This window comes from Carcharhinus amblyrhynchos, chromosome 6 (assembly GCF_965287045.1).
Source record: "Carcharhinus amblyrhynchos chromosome 6, sCarAmb.v2.hapA, whole genome shotgun sequence".
Classification (NCBI taxonomy): Eukaryota; Metazoa; Chordata; class Chondrichthyes; order Carcharhiniformes; family Carcharhinidae; genus Carcharhinus; species Carcharhinus amblyrhynchos.
Window position 1 is genome coordinate 107,921,082 of NC_137329.1, and position 17,196 is coordinate 107,938,277.

The following is a 17,196-nucleotide window of genomic DNA, read 5'->3' on the forward strand; positions in this document are numbered from 1 at the left end:
GACTTTCCTTAAGGAGATTAAACAACTAGGATTCCGAACAACAGAAAGTATCCCAGAATGATGGCCCTCAGCTTGTATTTATATGATACTGTACCACAATAACACCACTCAGAAATCTGATGAATAATAAAGGTTTAGCTTAAGTGTATTTCATGATATAATCTGATCTAAACTGCATACCCAAATGGTAAATATCTTTCAACTGCTCTGAATGTGGAAAATTAATGCTTGTCCTTTTATTACCCAACACAATCTTACACGTGGAAAAATCCTATGTTCTGACTGGCTCCTAATCATGCTTTTAAACTGAACTAAAGAGTATGCATACATGGTCAAAATCAAATTCACAATATAGGGCATATCTTACACTAATTACACTGTTCCCAAGTGGAATTGAAACACAAAACTAATCATGCTTTAAGAGTCACCTTTAATACATTCAATGAATTGGCAATGGCACACATGTTTGTATACAGTACATTTGAATGAGCAGAATTCATAGTCATAAAATCATAGAGGTTTACAGGCCCTTCAGCCCAACTTGTCCATGCCGCCCTTTGATTTCACCACTAAGCTACTCCCAATTGCCCGTGTTTGCCCCATATCTCTCCATATCCATCTTACCCATGTAAGTGTCTAAACACCTTTAAAAAGACAAAATTGTACCCGCCTCTACTACCACCTCTGGCAACTTGTTCTAAAAAGTTGCCCCTCTGGGCCATTTTGTATCTCTCTCCTCTCACCTTAAACCTATGCCCTTTAGTTTTAGACTCCCCTATCTTTGGGAAAAGATGTTGATTATCTAGCTGATCTGTGCCCCTCATTATTTTACAGACCTCAAAAAGATCACCCAGAAGTCTCCTACCCTCCAGGGTAAAAAGGTCTCAGTCTATCCAACTTATCTTTATAACTCAACCCATCAAGTCCCGGTAACATCCTAGTAAAATTCAAATGAATTTAAGTCCATTGGCGCCAATGTTATTGCTGACTTTTAAGTAATTGATACAATTTTAAAGGGAATGAAAGAATAGAGTCCTGCGCATGTATGTGTACAAGTCTTTGAAAAGGCTACAAAAAAGGTATATGGTAACCTGACTTTAGAAATGGAAGCATAGGCCTGTATTTTTGCAGAATCAGGATGATCCTTGGGCCTTCAAATGTAGCAGGTAGGACCTGGGTGCATAAATACTATCCCCATTTCCAAAATATTCAGAGGCATTTTCCATTCTGGAGATTAAGTGCAGGAAAGTTGACGTGATGCCCTCTGGATGGAGGAGCGGGTGAATGTGTATTATCTTCCAATGTTCAGCTTATTAATTATGCATCAGTGAGGTGCTCAATATGAGCAATCACATTCCGGGAAACCCCGGAAAGGAGACCCTGGAGAATCAGATATGGCGGTTCTTCTCATTCATATATTATTGCGTGTGAAGACCTTGCTCTTTGACAATGGCAATGAGAGCCATGTGTAGGAAGCCTCAAGTGGACACATCTGTATTTGTCTTGCCACTTTCAGGACTCTATAGAGAGACCAGTACCTTGGCAGCATAGAAGACCAAATGCACAATCCCTTTTCAGCTATGACCATTCACCCACTTTGGTTTGGAGTCACAAATTGGCTGCCCTCCACCAAACATGCTCCTTGAAGTAAGTCATTAGCGTCCCTCCTTTCATTCTTGCCTTGGACCATGACTAAGAGGCATGTGGGACTTTAATACCTTGCTGGGATCTCGATGTTATGCGACCTATGAGTCCGGAACAACCCTGCTGCAATACAAAGCTTCACCAGGGAGCCAAACACAAGTGGGCATCTTTGACATCCAATTGACTCGTAGTTATTAATGGGAATCCCTGTAGTCAGTCACTTGTGCTAGCCTTGAACTTCACCCACCCAATATGATCCACCTCTGACATTGAGGATTCACACTTCCAGAGTAATTGTGTTGTCAAGAATAGCCTTGAGAAAATGGAGTGCAGAACTTTTCAGATGCTCTCCAACACCTTCTTGGCTCCCTGTGTCACCCATCACCACAGGCTCACTAAATAGAACCATTCTTCCTCCATCTTCTGTCATCCTTGAACCCATTACCCTAGATCCTATAATGCTCCACCTGTACATACCTTTCCTCCCCTCACAGCCAACATTATGCTCACCCTGCCCTTTCCCATTATTCACCTGTCTTGTCCCCCTCCACATCCCACACAATGCGACGTCCACTGACCAGATTCTCACCCGAAACCTCTCACCCTATCACATCCCACTTCACCTTCTTACTGTGACTGTTCTCTCCCACCACCAGTACACTGAGTCCTCCCCCAGTGGACCTACTAATGACGCTATAAACCTTTCCTTCCCTTCCCTGGGCATCTACTCCTTCTTCTTCAGGCACTCTTCTCACTGCCCCCCACCCCCCACCCGCACCCTACTCTTGGTAAGCCTGTCTCCCTGTTCAGCCTTGACAAAATTCGTGATACAAACAACCAAAATCTCATCAAAACACTCTGAAAAATTAGGCAAAAGGAATGTCTACAAATCTCATTATAAAATGGAGCTTCCCAGATATGCGGCACTTCAAGCAGTTGGGGAAGGGACTATTCTGATAATCCGTTGGCTGGGCACTTAATTTGGAGGAGGAATATAATTCCAGTAAATTGTTTTTTTCATGAGAATTAATGAATGCAAATAAAGTTCCTGATGTAGTTCAGTGGGAAACTTGAGCCACTTTTAAACATACTACAAAGCCGAGGGAGAAAAATTCCAAACTAATTTCCTGATGCAGAGAGCAGGCTTTTGCCATCATCCCAAATTTTGTGCCACAATTCCCACTGCTGACAGGAGCTGAACATTCTGCCCCCAATTTTTGCCGAGGGAAACTCAAACTCAACAGGGCCACATGAAATTATACTGAGTTCAAAAAGACCCAGTATCAGCACGTACAAATGCCTTAACCCACACGCGGGAGTCAAAAGTGCTCCTGAAGGGTAGATAAGGTTAGTTTATATGGCATGAGTTGAGATTAGTTAAATCCCCAAACATTCATACATGAAAAAAAAACAAGCTATGGGTGCCAGTGAGTTAAACCTCTACTACATTGCATTGTTTGCGATGCCAGTTGGCATATATCTGTGCTGGGCAGTTTCAATAATTGTTTGTTTCATTTTCCCAAGGGCTCTTTATGAATGCGTGGGTGAATTACAAAAGTGAAAATCTCAGTTGGAATGGGGGGGGGGGGGGACGGACGGACAGAGTGATTATTAGTTCACAGTTTGATTTGTAGATTAAAGAGCATATTAAAGGATTGTCTTTGATGTGGGGTATGCATATAAGTTTTTGTTTCAATAAAATAATACGTGCTCTAGATTTTTGAACAAAAGTTTTGAATGGGCTTTCATGAATGGGATTTTTTAAAGTGCATATCTGAAATCTGTACTAGATTTTTAGAACTTGACTCTATTTCGTCTTCACATGGCTCCTGAGGTCTGCCCCTGGTGGATACTAATTGAGTTTGTTTCTGGGCTTCAAAGGCCATGGCGAGTTGGTAGGGGGGGCACGGAGGGTATAAGCAGCCATAGAGGGTGACGGATAGGAGCATGAGGTGTCATGTGGAATATAAGGAGCCATGAAGATAGATGGGTGAATTAATTGCTTTGAATTGGTACAGAGGGAGAAGGGGCAGCGGGGGGGGGGGGTGGAAAGAGGGGAAGTGAGGGGGGCTGGAAGTCTTATAACTCAACTGGAACAGAAGTCCAAAAGAACCCAGGGCTCTGCCTGAAATTGTGTTTAATACTGTCCCTGTGATTCCCCTTGAGAAGTTGTGCCATATGTTCAAGGTAGCAGATAGATACAAGTAAGAATAAATACAACTAACTGCTGTTGACTGTAAGATGAGCGCCCATCATCCACAACTCCGACCAGCAAGAAAAAACCGGAGAACTCTCTTCAAATCAGTTCCCCATAAAAAGTCAGCAGTTATTTCTCCTCGGAACTCCAGTCACTGTCTCCTGCTCGCCGGCTGACCTTTCCAGATTTCACACCCTCCCAAAAGACACAAACCCTGGAGTGAGCAACGCTGCACTCAACGGGCAGCCAGGGCGAAATGTTGGATTGTAGCTGAAAATAATAATAATAAATCCCGATTTAAACGAGTGAAATCGGAAGGGGGGCAATCCTCGTGTGGGTGCAAAATGAAACAGACCTAAGGGTGCTTTCACTGGGAAAGCTGAGATGTCTCCCGGTCCTGATGTTACTGCGGAGTCCAGTTATCAAACAAACGCGTCTGCATTTATCGCCAAGTCACTGCGCTTCCTAAAGATTTCACTCGCTGCCCTCCATCAGCCACAAGTCCGAGGAGGAATAAAGATCTTTAAAAAGCTCCTCGACTAATCAGTCTCTTGCAGAGAGAACCCGGAGTTTGTCCTGGCAGGAGGAAATGTAACCCATCCTAGCTTTCTTACAGGTTTCACATATTTACAGAAAACATTGTTTCCCCAGCATCAATACATCTCACTCTGTCCCACCAATGCTACAGGGAGCATAAATGATGGGGGAAAAAAAGTAAAGGCTAATCCAACATCACCCTCCCCCCCCCCCGTCTTTAATCACATCAAACCTCCAGCCAGCCAAACGCAATTATATATATTTTTTTCTTCTTGTTTTGTTAAGGGATGGAAAAAAGCCCTGGGAGGGTTCAATATGGTTAAGACTCTTCCTTACCTCTCTCCAGTGTGAGCGGTTGCAGTGTTGTCGCCATGTCTGCTGCAGCCTGAGAAAGGAGGAGAGAGAGGGTGGGAGGGAGGTAGCACCGAGTGTGAGCAGGAGAATGAGGATCAGACTGCAACCACGCGGGGCTGGGGAAGAGAGAGAGAGAGAGAAAGACACACACAACACACACACACTGAGCAGCAAGCCGCATCTCTCCCAGGATGAACTGTCCTCCTCGCCTTTACCGACAATGGTCACATTCTTGGCAGGTTTGAATGACCAGGGGCACGCTACTCAATGTTAAAACACGTCCATCGAAACATTACCTACCCCATTGTAAATCGGCAGCACCAAGACACACAAGTTAATCTTGTCAACGTTTGAGAAGTTTGTGACTCCTCGAGAGATTGAAGGCATCAGAAATGTTCATTTTTCACCCAAGGTCGCCCTTCTCATCTTCAGCTGTCAAGTTTAAAGTTCGGCTATTTGCTTTCTTTAAAAAAAACAAAGCTGAGGGAAATGCAAAGGATCGACTAACTGCTTTTACTTATTTATTAGGGTCACACGTAGGCTTATATTAACACTGCAATGAAGTTACTGTGAAAATCCCCCAGTCGCCACACTCCAGTGCCTGTTAGGGTACACTGAGAGAGCATTTAGCACGGCCAGTGGACCGAGCCAGTGTGTCTTTTGGACTGTGGGAGGAAACTGGAGCACCCGGGGGTAAGCTATGCAGACACAGGAAGAACATGCAGACTCTGCACAGACAGTGACCCGACCCAGCAATCGAACCCGGGTCTCTACGCACTGCGAGGCAGCAGTACTAACCACTGTGCTACTGTGCCGCACTGCCGGCCACCAGAACTCTGACAAAGGGGCATCCAGATTTGAAATGTTTTGGCTCTATTCTCTCTCCACAGATGCTGTCAGACCTGCTGATATTTTACAGCACTTTCAGATTTTGTTTCAGATTCTTATTTTGCTTTTATCTTAGTGATCAACCCTGATTGCTTCCTCGGAGTTTTGTTATAAATTTCGAGTTCTGGGAGAAGTTCACCTCTGATCACTGCGCCTGGCACAATATAAAATTCATAGAATCCCACAGTGAAAAAAGAGGCCATTCAGCCCAACCATAATTCCACCCAGGCCCTATCCCCATAATCCCATTACCCTAGCTAGCCTCCTGGCACTAAGGGCCAATTTAGCACGGCCAATCCACCTAACCCACACATCTTTGGACTGTGGGAGGAAACTGGCTCACTCAGAGGAAATCCAGGCAGACATAGGGAGAAAATGCAAACTTTGCACAGATAGTGATTCAAGCCAGGAATTGAATCTGGCTCCCTGGTGCTGTGAGGCAGCAGTGCTAATCACTGAGCCACTGTGCCGCAGACAAAACCAAATTAGAAAATGGTGCGGCTTCCATTCAAAGCAAGTTCATATCAGAGGCAGAGAGTAAACACAAAGGGAGGAAATCCCAAGTTACCAACTCATCCAAAACTCATTTGTCTGTTATATCTTTCGTATTTGCAACCAGATCTTTTGGGCACAGGTCAACCTTAACAGTAACCAAGGTGATCACTGGAGACCTACCAAATACCCATAATGAATATGATCAGTTTCACCTCAAAGGGTGAACAAGGAAAAGGGAGGATGACAACTAGCTCATTGTCAAGCCTCTGATTCCTCTATCTGCTGTCTGGTTGCTTAAACAACATCAAACCCTACATCAGCTAGGACCTTCCTTTAACTCAATATCAACAAAACCAAGACCATTCTGCTTGACTCCGACTATATATTCTGCATTATACCTTTGACTTCATCCATTTACCCATTTATGGAATCATAGAATCCCTATAATGCTGAAGGAGGCCATTTGGTCCATCAAGTCTGCACTCTCCATAAGAGCATCATATCCGCCCCCTTCCCCCCCCACCCTGATCCGAACCTGGGTCCCTGGCGCTGCAAGGCAGCAGTGCTAACCACTGTGCCATCGGACAGAGGATATGGGAGTAGAGATGTGAAAGGCCTAGACAAGCATGGGTATGAAGCTCCTGCCTTAAAGAAGCAGAAAAATGCAAACAGTATATAAATATTATGCAAAGATCTCGTACTAACTCTTGATATTTTATGGGCACTCCATTATGTAGCCATTCAGAAAAAAAGATTGTGAATGGAAATTAGGCTTTAGAAGTGGCAAGTCTTCCTTCAGACTGGTGGATCTATACAGAGGCAGCTAGTGCATCGGCATTGAGAATCCTTGGGGTCTTGGGGCATTGAAAATATCCTGAGCTCCTCCATTGCAAAACTCCTCTGCTGATCCATTAAAATAGAAATGTGCAGTAAAACATTGAAATAAATAGGCCTGTCGAAGATTTAGAAGCTGCACTTATAATAAAGTAAATCATATCACAATCTGCCAGACAGAAAGGCCACTTAACTCAGCTAAGAGCTTTGCTCCTACTGTGCAACATTGCTGTCCTATGTGGTTGCAGTTATTTGTTTGCTGTTTCTGACAACAGCAAGCATGACAGATAAACTTAAATGCATGTTGATTTGATTTGATCTGATTTATTGTTGTCATTTGTATTAGTATATAGTGAAAAGTATTGTTTCTTGCATGCTATACAAACAAGCGTACCGTTCATAGAGAAGGAAAGGAGACTGTGCGGGATCTAATGTTACAGTCATAGCTAGGGTGCAGAGAAAGGTCAACTTAATGTAAGGTAGGGCCAATAAAATGTCTGTTGGCAGCAGGGAAGAAGCTTTTCCTGAGTCATGAACTTGGTTTCTTCAGTCTAAGTGCAAATTTCCATCTGTGCTCTGCTTGGTGAACAATAGAGCCAGCATTTTTTCTGCCTCAGTCACAGGACAGGCTTTCTGTATCTCCTGTTCTCTGCCTCTCGGTTGGCTGCAGATTGATGTATCCGTGAGTTTCAGGGATATCTTGGACATCCTGAAATTCGATACTATAGTGCACCTTTTCTCTTCCCAAAGCTCTTACCTGTGGCAGCATGAATCACGTGGACCTTATATCCAGGTAGAAATGCTGATGGTTTCATACCTGAGATCACGTCTCTTCCCTTAAGGTACTTGGGGTTTTCATTCCAGTTTCCGCCAACGCACAGCATTGTAATGACATGATGTAAGATAATACTTAAGGGCTCCTGTCAGCAAAGACTAAAGATTAGTCTACAAACAGTGTAGAGAATCCACTTGTATTACTTATCAGTTATGTTTTTCTCAGGATCCTTTTGAAATTGAAGACTGTTCATGCAGCATGCTTCTGTTAATAACGGCATGAGAATAATCATTACCTCATATTACTTCCACTTTAAAGGACATAGAGTCATAGAATCTCCCAAGTGTAGGAGAGGGCCATTCAGCCCATCAAATTTGCACTGACTAACACTGACCTTATCCAGGCTCATCTCCCCACCCTATCCCTGTAATCCCATGTATATACACTGCTAATCCATTTAACCTACACACCTGGGATACTCAATTTAGCACAGCCAATCCACATTACCTGCATACCTTTGGAGCGTGGGAGGTAACTGGGGCATCTGGAGGAAACCCATGCAGACACAGGGAGAATGTGTCAACTGCACACAGTCGCCCAAGACCAGAATTGAATCCAGGTCTCTAGTGCCGCGAAGCAACAGTGCTAACTACTCTGCCACCATGCTGCCCAATCTCTGAAGAAAATACATTACTGTATATGCAGCATATTAGTGTATGTGCAATTTGCTGACAGCTAATAGTAAGAACCTCAACATAATGCAAAATGCTGCGGATGCAGGAAACCTGAAATAAAAAGAGATGGTTGAAGGTTCATCAGAACTGGGAAAAGTAGAACTATAATAGATTTAAAGCAAGTGGGGAGATTGGATAATGAAGGAAAGAGAAAGTGAACATTAGGATGGAAAATAGGAGAGACCAAATGAAAAGAGAGTTTATGATGCAGAGCTAAATGAACAAGTCAAGAAATGTCACATATGTGTCTGGAGGAGGTGTGAATGACAGATTAATGAACAGCTGTCATCCAAAAACAATAACAAAAGAAAAATTAGAATAAACTGGAAACTCTGTAAGGGGAAAGGGACAAAATGGAGGCTCAGATTACAGCATGGAATTTTTGAACTCAGTGTTGATTCTAGAAGACTATATGCATTTCCGTGAGTTTCACTGCAGGAAGCCAAAGACAAATCATAGAGTCCTACAGTGCAGAAGGAGGCCATTCGGCCCATTGAGTCTGCACTGACTATAATTCCACCCAGGCCCTATTCCCGTAACCCCACATATTTACCCTGCTAATCCCCCTGACACTAATGGTCAATTTAGCATAGCCAATCTACCTAACCCATACATCTTTGGACTGTGGGAGGAGACTGGAGCACCCGGAGGAAACCAACGCAGGCACGGGAAGAAGATGCAAATTCCACATAGTCAGTGACCCAAGGCCAGAATTGAACTCAGGATCCTGGTGCTGTGAGGCAGCAGTGCTTAACCTTGGGGCCACCATGCAGCTCTGACCTTACAAAGAGGTTGGTATGAGGACAAAGTGCAGAGCCAAAATGACAGGTGGCCGGCAGCTCAGGGTCATACTTACAGACTATTCCTCAATGCCATTACCCAATCCATGTCTGCCTATTGTAGAGCAGACTGCAATCTGAGCAGCAGATACAGGATTCCAACCTGACATAGATACAGGCAAGCTGCAAGCTTACCTGGAAGGAGTGTTTGGGCCTTTGGACATTGAGGAGAGAGAAGGTGAAAGGACAGCTGCTGAATCTTCAGCACTTATGTAAAAAGGTGGTGTCGGAAGGGGGGAAGCTGTTTGGGGTGATTGAAGTGTGGGCCTGGGGTTACTGGCAGAGTGACGTCATTGGAATGCTGAAAGGGGAGGGGAAGAGGTATTTGATGTGACATAGAAATCCTACAGTACAGAAATAGGCCATTCAGCCCATTGGGTCTGCATTGACCACAATCCCAACCAGGCCCCACCCCCATATCCCTACATATTTACCCACCAATCCTTCATCCCAGGACACTAAGGGAATTTTTAGCATGGCTAATCAACCTAACCTGCACATCTTTGGACTGTGGGAGGAAACCGGAGCACACAAGGAAACCCGCACAGACACAAGGAGAATGTGCAAACTCCATACAGGCAGTGACCCAAGCCGGGAATCGAACCCAGGTCCTGGAGCTGTGGAGCAGCAGTGCTAACCACTGTGCTACTGTGCCACCCACATCACGCTGGAGGTGGTGGAAGTGGCAGAAGACAAATAGTAAATCCAGAGGTTCACGGTTGAAGGTGAATATGAGGCGAACCCTATCCTGGTCTGGGATGGAGGGAAAGCGGTGAGAGCAGAAGTATGAGAAATGGAACAGACGCGCTTGGGGGCCCAGTCAACCGATGTGGAAGGGCTTTCTTGGCTAAGGAATAAAGGACATAACAGAAGTGCTGGAAGATTGTACCGTCAGAATGGATGTGGCAGAGATGGAGAGTGAAATTGAGTCCTTACAGGAAGTTGGGGATGAGGAAGTGTAGCCAATGTAGCTGTGGGAGTCTTTGTGCTTACTTATTGACTGATAGCTAATCTCTAGAAATTGAGCAGCTGTGTGACAAACTGATGATTGCAGAGCTGGGTGTACATAGCTTTTGTACAGTTAATTGCAGCATATTGACGAGTGTGGAAAGTCTATCAGTCCAGCACCTGTATATACAGAATGTTTTCCCGAAACAGTTCCCTAGTATAGAGCAATGAGCCACAGAAGGATTCACTGTTAAATGGAGGACAATTTTCTCAAAATTAGTAATTTATTGCTGCTCCTGGCCAGCATTACGAGTAATGTTCACATTACGTCCAAATTGCTCAGGATGGTTCCCAGCCAGAAGAGAACATAATCCCATTTGACAATCTTTATTCATAGCATGCAGATTTGTGTGAGACCAATCAGCAGCTCCCATTGTGAGCTATTATTGACCATCTTACAGCTAACAGGAAAATTATTATATAATTTTTCTAACCAAACTGGATAAACACTTCTTAAAAATTGACAAACTAGTTTTTTTTTAACAGTGTCTTCATGCTTTAATTGTAACGTTTTGATGTATTTTTGCATACATGTCATGTAATGAATTTAAAGTCATATATCCTTTCCACATGTCCGAATATTTCTTAAATTCTCCCTGAAATTCCCTTCTATAGTGAGTCTTGAAACCTGAGATCATTGTGTTAAATATAGACTTCAGTGTGAGTTTTCTTGCCCTTGGTATTATATGGTTGCAGCCTTTATACCATGAACATACAAAAGCCCCTCGAGCTCGCTCCCCCCTTCAATAAGATCATGGCTGATGTGCTTGTGTTATGAACTCCACATTCCCCCCTACCCACAGATAACCCCTGATTCCCTTACCTAACAAGAATCTATCCACCTCTGCCTTAAAAATATTCAGCGGCCTTGCCTCTACCACCTTCTGAGGCAGAGAATTCCGCACTCACACAGGCTCTAACAGGGAGAAATAAATACATCTAACCTCTGTTCTAAAAGGGCAACCTCTAACTTTTAAACAATGTCCCTAGTTCTGGACTCACCCACTAAAGGAAACATGCTTTCCTTGTCCACCTTGTAAACATCATCCAGGATCTCATTTAGTTGAATAAAGTCACTCCTCACTCTTCTAAACTCCAGTGGAAATAAGCCTAGTTTGACTGACCTAGTTGATAAGCCAACCCGCTCATTCTGGGTATCAATCCAGTAAATTTCCTCTGAACCGTCTCCAACGCACTTGCATCCTTTTTTAAACAAAGAGATCAAAACTGCACACAGTATTCAAGATGTGGTCTCACCAAAGCCCTATATAACTGAAGCATAATACTCTTACTTTTATGTTTAATTCCTCTCACATACTTGCATACTAACTTTTTGTGACTCATGCACTAGAACACCTAGATCCCTCTGCACCTTGGAATTCTGCAGCTGTTCTCCATTCAAGTAATACTCTTTATTTATTCTTCCTGCCAAAGTGAACAACTTCACACTTTCTCACATTATACTCCATCAGCCAGATTTTTGCCTACTCACTTGACCTGTCTATATCTATCTACAGCCTCCTTTTGTCCTCTTCAGAACATACTTTCCTACCTATCTTTGGGTCATCTGCAAGTTTAGCTGCCATGCCTTCACTCCCCTCATCTAAGTCACTGCTATAATTTGTAAAAAGTTGAGACACCAGCACAGAATCCTATGGGACTTCACTTATCACATCCTGCCAGTCAGAAAAAGACCTTTTTATGCATACTCTGTGTTTTCTGCCAAGTATCAGCCTCTTACCCATTCTAAGATGATTCCCCCCACACCATGAGCTTATAGTTTCTACAATAAGAACATAAGAACATAAGAAATAGGAGCAGGAGTAGGCCATCTAGCCCTTCGAGCCTGCCCCGCCATTCAATAAGATCATGGCTGATCTGTCGTGGCTCAGTTCCACATTCCCGCCCTCTCCCCATAACCCTTAATCCCCTCGCTTATCAAAAACCCATCAACCTGCATCTTAAAAATATTTAGCGAGGCAGCCTCCACCACCTCAACGGGCAGAGAATTCCAGAGATTCACCACCCTTTGAGTGAAGAAGTTCCTCCTCAACTCCGTTCTAAACCGCCCCCCCTTTATCTTGAGGCTGTGCCCCCTAGTCCTACTGTCCTTTCTGAGCGGGAAGAGTCTCTCCACCTCTATCCTATCCATCCCATTCATCATCTTATACATCTCAATGAGATAACCTTTGACATGTCACCTTATCAAATGCTTTCTAGAAATTCAGGTACAAGCTTTATCCACAGCAAAAGTCACTCCTTCAAAGAACTTCAATGCATTGGTTAAACATGATTTACCTTTTATTAAATCACACTGACACTTACCAATTACTTTGAGTTTCTCTAAGTGCTCATGAACACAACATACAATTTTATAAGAAACAAGACTAAATAGGCCAAATATTAAAGTACATCTTGCATTTTAACAAACACCTTTCAGATTGGATACCTTCTGGATTGTCTATAGCTTGTTTTGGTAAAGTAATATTTTTCTGTTTAACTTAGGCAAATGATGAGGTGTCAAGAAAAAAAAATCTGTGCAGGGTACATTTTGCAGCATTTATTGTGCATTTGATCAGGAATATTTGAAATTATTTCTATGCTTTAATTTGTCACACAAAAACAGTTATTTGTTTTTACAGGAATTTAAATAGTCACAAAATGACCAAAGAAATGTCGCTAAAATAGACAGTAAATACTCAAAACTTGAGATTTACCACATCCATAAATTGCCACTTGAGTCTGTTCAGCACTTCACTGTTAGTCTGTAAGAAAAATCAGCACAGGCATTGGAAAAGTGTATTTGCTGGTTCCAAAAGTCTATCAAATGCAGATTTCACACAATTTTAGTTACACCCATTGTTATTCCATAACATATAGAATCAGACACACTCTCACTATATCTCCAAAAAACTTTGCAATCAATTGTCTTTGAAGTATTGCACGTTAAAGTGCCCTTAATTACCTCAAACCATGTTACAGCCAATGAAATACTTTTGAAATGGAATCACTGTTGTACAGGCGGAAGCATTGCAACATTGCGAAAATGGACTGGTTAACCTGTTTATGCTTTATAGGTCGAGCAATAAATGCTGGCCAGGTTAACATGAGAAGTTTCCTGTTTCTTCTTTGAACAGTTTAATTGGATCTTGTGAAGTAACTTAAGGTAAGTTGGTTCACCTTGGTTTAATATATCTTCCAAAAGAGAACACTTTGTTCTCCTCCAAGCTCCACAAAAATCCCAGCCAATATTTCCTTGGTTCAGTCATAAGCTGACATGACCAGTGGATGAATGAAGCACTTGGATGGACAGATGCACAAAAATGAAGGTTTGACCAATATTTGTAGTCTACCTTGAAATGTTCCTCCAAATGAGTAGGTGTAATACTGTAGAAGTTGTGAATACTCTTGCCATTGTTACAAACATCATAGAATTCCTATAGTACAGAAGGAGGCTATTTGGCTCATCAAGTCTACACCAACCACAATACCATCCAGGCCCTGCCTCTATAATCCCACATATTTAGCCTGTTAATCCCCCTGACACTAAGGGGCAATTTAGCAGGGCTAATCACCTTAACCTGCATATCTTAAGACTGTAGGAGAAAACTGGAGCAACTGGAGGAAACCTGTGCAGACACAGGGAGAACATACAATCTCCACACAGTCAGTGACCCGACGCCAGAATTGAACCCAGGTCCCTGACGCTTTAAGACAGCAGTGCTAACCACTATGCCACTCATATTTGAAAATGTTCACAATTGCTAAGAAATACCTCAAATGTATTTTCCATTTTTAAATAATGTCACAAGTATGAAAAACATTAACCTACAGATTAGTCATTTGCTTGTGTAAGTTTTTAACTTTCATGTTCATTTTATCTTTGATCTTGCAGTCTTGATATTACTTTTTGTACCTTTCCTTGTATAGTAAGTCCTTGTGTCCTCAAAATCACGACTTTAAGTAAAATGACTTTAAATGAAAAATAGGTTCCCACAGGAATAAATATTAAAATGAATTAATATCTTTTGACTTTCTTAATCAGAAAGAAACTTTAAACATTACACTGTATTGCGTAAATTGAAATACTTAACGTTGCTAAATTCCTATATTGGTAAATCAAATATCTTTTAAAATGAAATAACTTTTAAAATGTCGAAATATAACTTTTCAGTAACTTCTTGCTCACTGCTGGTATTGCCTCCTGAACCAATGGAAGTCCTACTGGTCAGTGCAGATCCTTCCCTTCCAAAACCCCTCAAACTGTGGCCTCTTTCTTTGCCTGGTCCACCCTCTCATGAGCAACATAGTAGCACAGTGATTTGCACTACTGCTTCACAGCTCCAGGGACCTGGCTTCAATTCTGGCCTGTCTGTGTCGAGATTGCACATTCTCCCCATGTCTGCGTGGGTTTCCTCCAGATGCCCCAGTTTCCTCCCACAGCCCTAAAATGTGCAGGTTAGGTTGATTGGCCATGGTAAATTGCCCCTGAGTGTCAGTGGGATTAGCAGGTTAAACACATGGGGTTATGGAGATAAGGCCTGGGTGGGATTGTTGTCGATGCAGGCTCGATGGGCTGAATTGCCTCCTTCAGCACCATAAGGATTCTATGACTTCTCGCTCCCTGACTCACCCTCTCACTGGATCTCTCTCCTGAACCTGTCAGGCACAGGAAGAGGTCAGGGAGGGGGAGAGTCTACAAGTCAGAGATTAGACTCAGGGAGAGATTAGAGAGTTAGAGAGCAGAAGTGGCCGTTCCAAAATGATGCCAATCAGATCACACAGGAAATGATGTTGCAATGAATGTCACGACACTGAACGAGATTAATTTACTGACACTAAGGCAGAGCATCGTTAAATGGGGATTTATCGGCTTATGTCAGTTGCTGTAGGCATTTGGCACAGCACACTCTGTAATTTATTGCAAGAGAGCATTAAAAACAAAGGGGTTACATGTTAACTTAGTTCAACTGACTGGTGCCACTGACTGCATTCTAGGACCCTGTAATTTGAACATAAGTTGGAAGTTAAAACATCAGTGCTAGATTCAAAGATCGTTACAGTAGCAGTTATGACACCATTTGGATGGCCAAACATGTCCCTTTATGTCTGTTCCTATTAATATTCAAGTGTCAAATGTATTATTTGAGAAATAGGGGGGCAGACATGTTCATCATTCCTCCTTCAGTCAAAATTACCTCAAGCATATTAACCAGGTTTTTGTTCATGGAATTGTGTTTTGTGAAAACAGCCATTGAAAACAAATCCATTGCATCCTTGACACATTCTGATGAGATATTACTGTATACAAGTGTGCGTCTTTTATTTTTTGGTACATGGTTGCTTTAGTAATTGTGATTCACTTGACTTGAATAAATCCCCTCTATGCTGCCTTGAACACACTTAATTGCACTGCTAATGAGATAAAGCTTGTAATGAATATCTCAGTAAGTAACCAGGAAACACCAGCATCAGCATATTGGGCTGTTCAGCCACTGGTTTATTTTTGCTGAGGGAACACTTCATCTGCTCTCCACAGCTGTGAGTGTCCTAGAACCAATCATCTTCAGCTACTTCACCAATGACCTTCTTTCCATCTTAATGTCAGAAGTGGGGATGTTCACGGCTGATTAAACAATGTTCAGCATCATTTGCATTTGCTCAGATACTGTAGCAGTCTGAGTGCACATGCAGCGAGACCTTTATGACATTCAGGCTTGAGCTAATAAGCAGGAAGTAACATTAATGCTGCAAAAATGTCAGGCGATGACTACCTCCAATCCAGTCATTTTCCCATGACATTCAATGGCACTACCAACATTGAAAAACCTACTATCAATATCCTGAGGATTACCCTTGACCAGAAACTGAAAGAGACCAGCCATATAAATACTGTGGCTACAAGAGTAGGTCAGATACTGGGAATTCTGCAGTGAATAATTTACCCCCTGACTCTCCAAAGCCAGTCCACTATCTACAAGACACAAATCTGGAGTATGATAGAATAATCTCTACTTGCCTGGATGAGTGCAGCTCCAACAACATTCACGAAGCTTGATATCGTCCATGAAAAAGCAATCTGTTTGATTGGCATCCCACCCACCATCTCAAACATTCAGTCCCTCCAACATTGACACACAGTGGTTGCAGTGCGAAACATCTGCAAGGTGCAGCAGAATAACTCACCAAGACTCCTTTAACAACACCCTTTATCCCAGCGTCCTCCTTCATCTCAAATAATTATGGCAGCAGGTGCAAAGGAACACCACTACCTACTGGTGTCCCTCAAAACCATGCACATATTGACTTGGAACTATATCACCATTCCCTCACTACCTCTGGGTCAAAATCCTGGAATTCCCTTCAAGGCAGCTCGGTGGGTGTAACTAACCACATAGACTGCAGCAGTTCAAGAAGGTTCCTCATCACCACCTCCTGGAGGGCATAGTGATGGGCAATAAATGTTGGCCTGGCCAGCAGCTCCCAAATCTAGCAAAGGAATGAATAAAACTGGCACTACTAAGGTAGAATAAATGCTTACCGATTAGCGACACATCACATGGCCAAATAATGTCCCTTTGGGAGAGTGCACTAAGCATTATATTTCACATAGAAACAATTGGAAGCATTATTGTTCAACATCTTTTAGATACCTCTCCATAACTGATTTTGGCACAGAAAGAAGAGTCACAACACCAGGTTAAAGTCCAACAGATTTATTTGGAATCACAAGCTTTTGGGGCACTGCTCTTTCATCAGGTGAGGGGAGGTTAGTTCACTAACATGGCACATACAGCAAAGACACAAGTGCCCGGAGGTGGATATCCCTTCACCAACATTCATTTATTTACAAGATCCAACAACGCTATACAGAGTGCTCTCAGTATGCAG

General features: G+C 42.7%; 1 protein-coding gene across 2 annotated transcripts in view; it reads right to left on the reverse strand.

Annotated features, from left to right (window-relative positions):
• The window catches only part of lin7a (lin-7 homolog A (C. elegans)), an 82,953-nt gene extending 78,147 nt beyond the window's left edge, over positions 1 to 4,806 (reverse strand). For both annotated transcript variants that reach the window (XM_080191158.1, XM_080191157.1), the window contains exon 1: positions 4,715 to 4,806. In XM_080191158.1, the coding sequence (XP_080047284.1) occupies positions 4,715 to 4,751 (37 nt within the window). In that variant the 5' untranslated portion in view covers positions 4,752 to 4,806. The remainder of the gene's footprint in view (positions 1 to 4,714) is intronic.
• Positions 4,807 to 17,196: the final 12,390 nt, after the last annotated feature.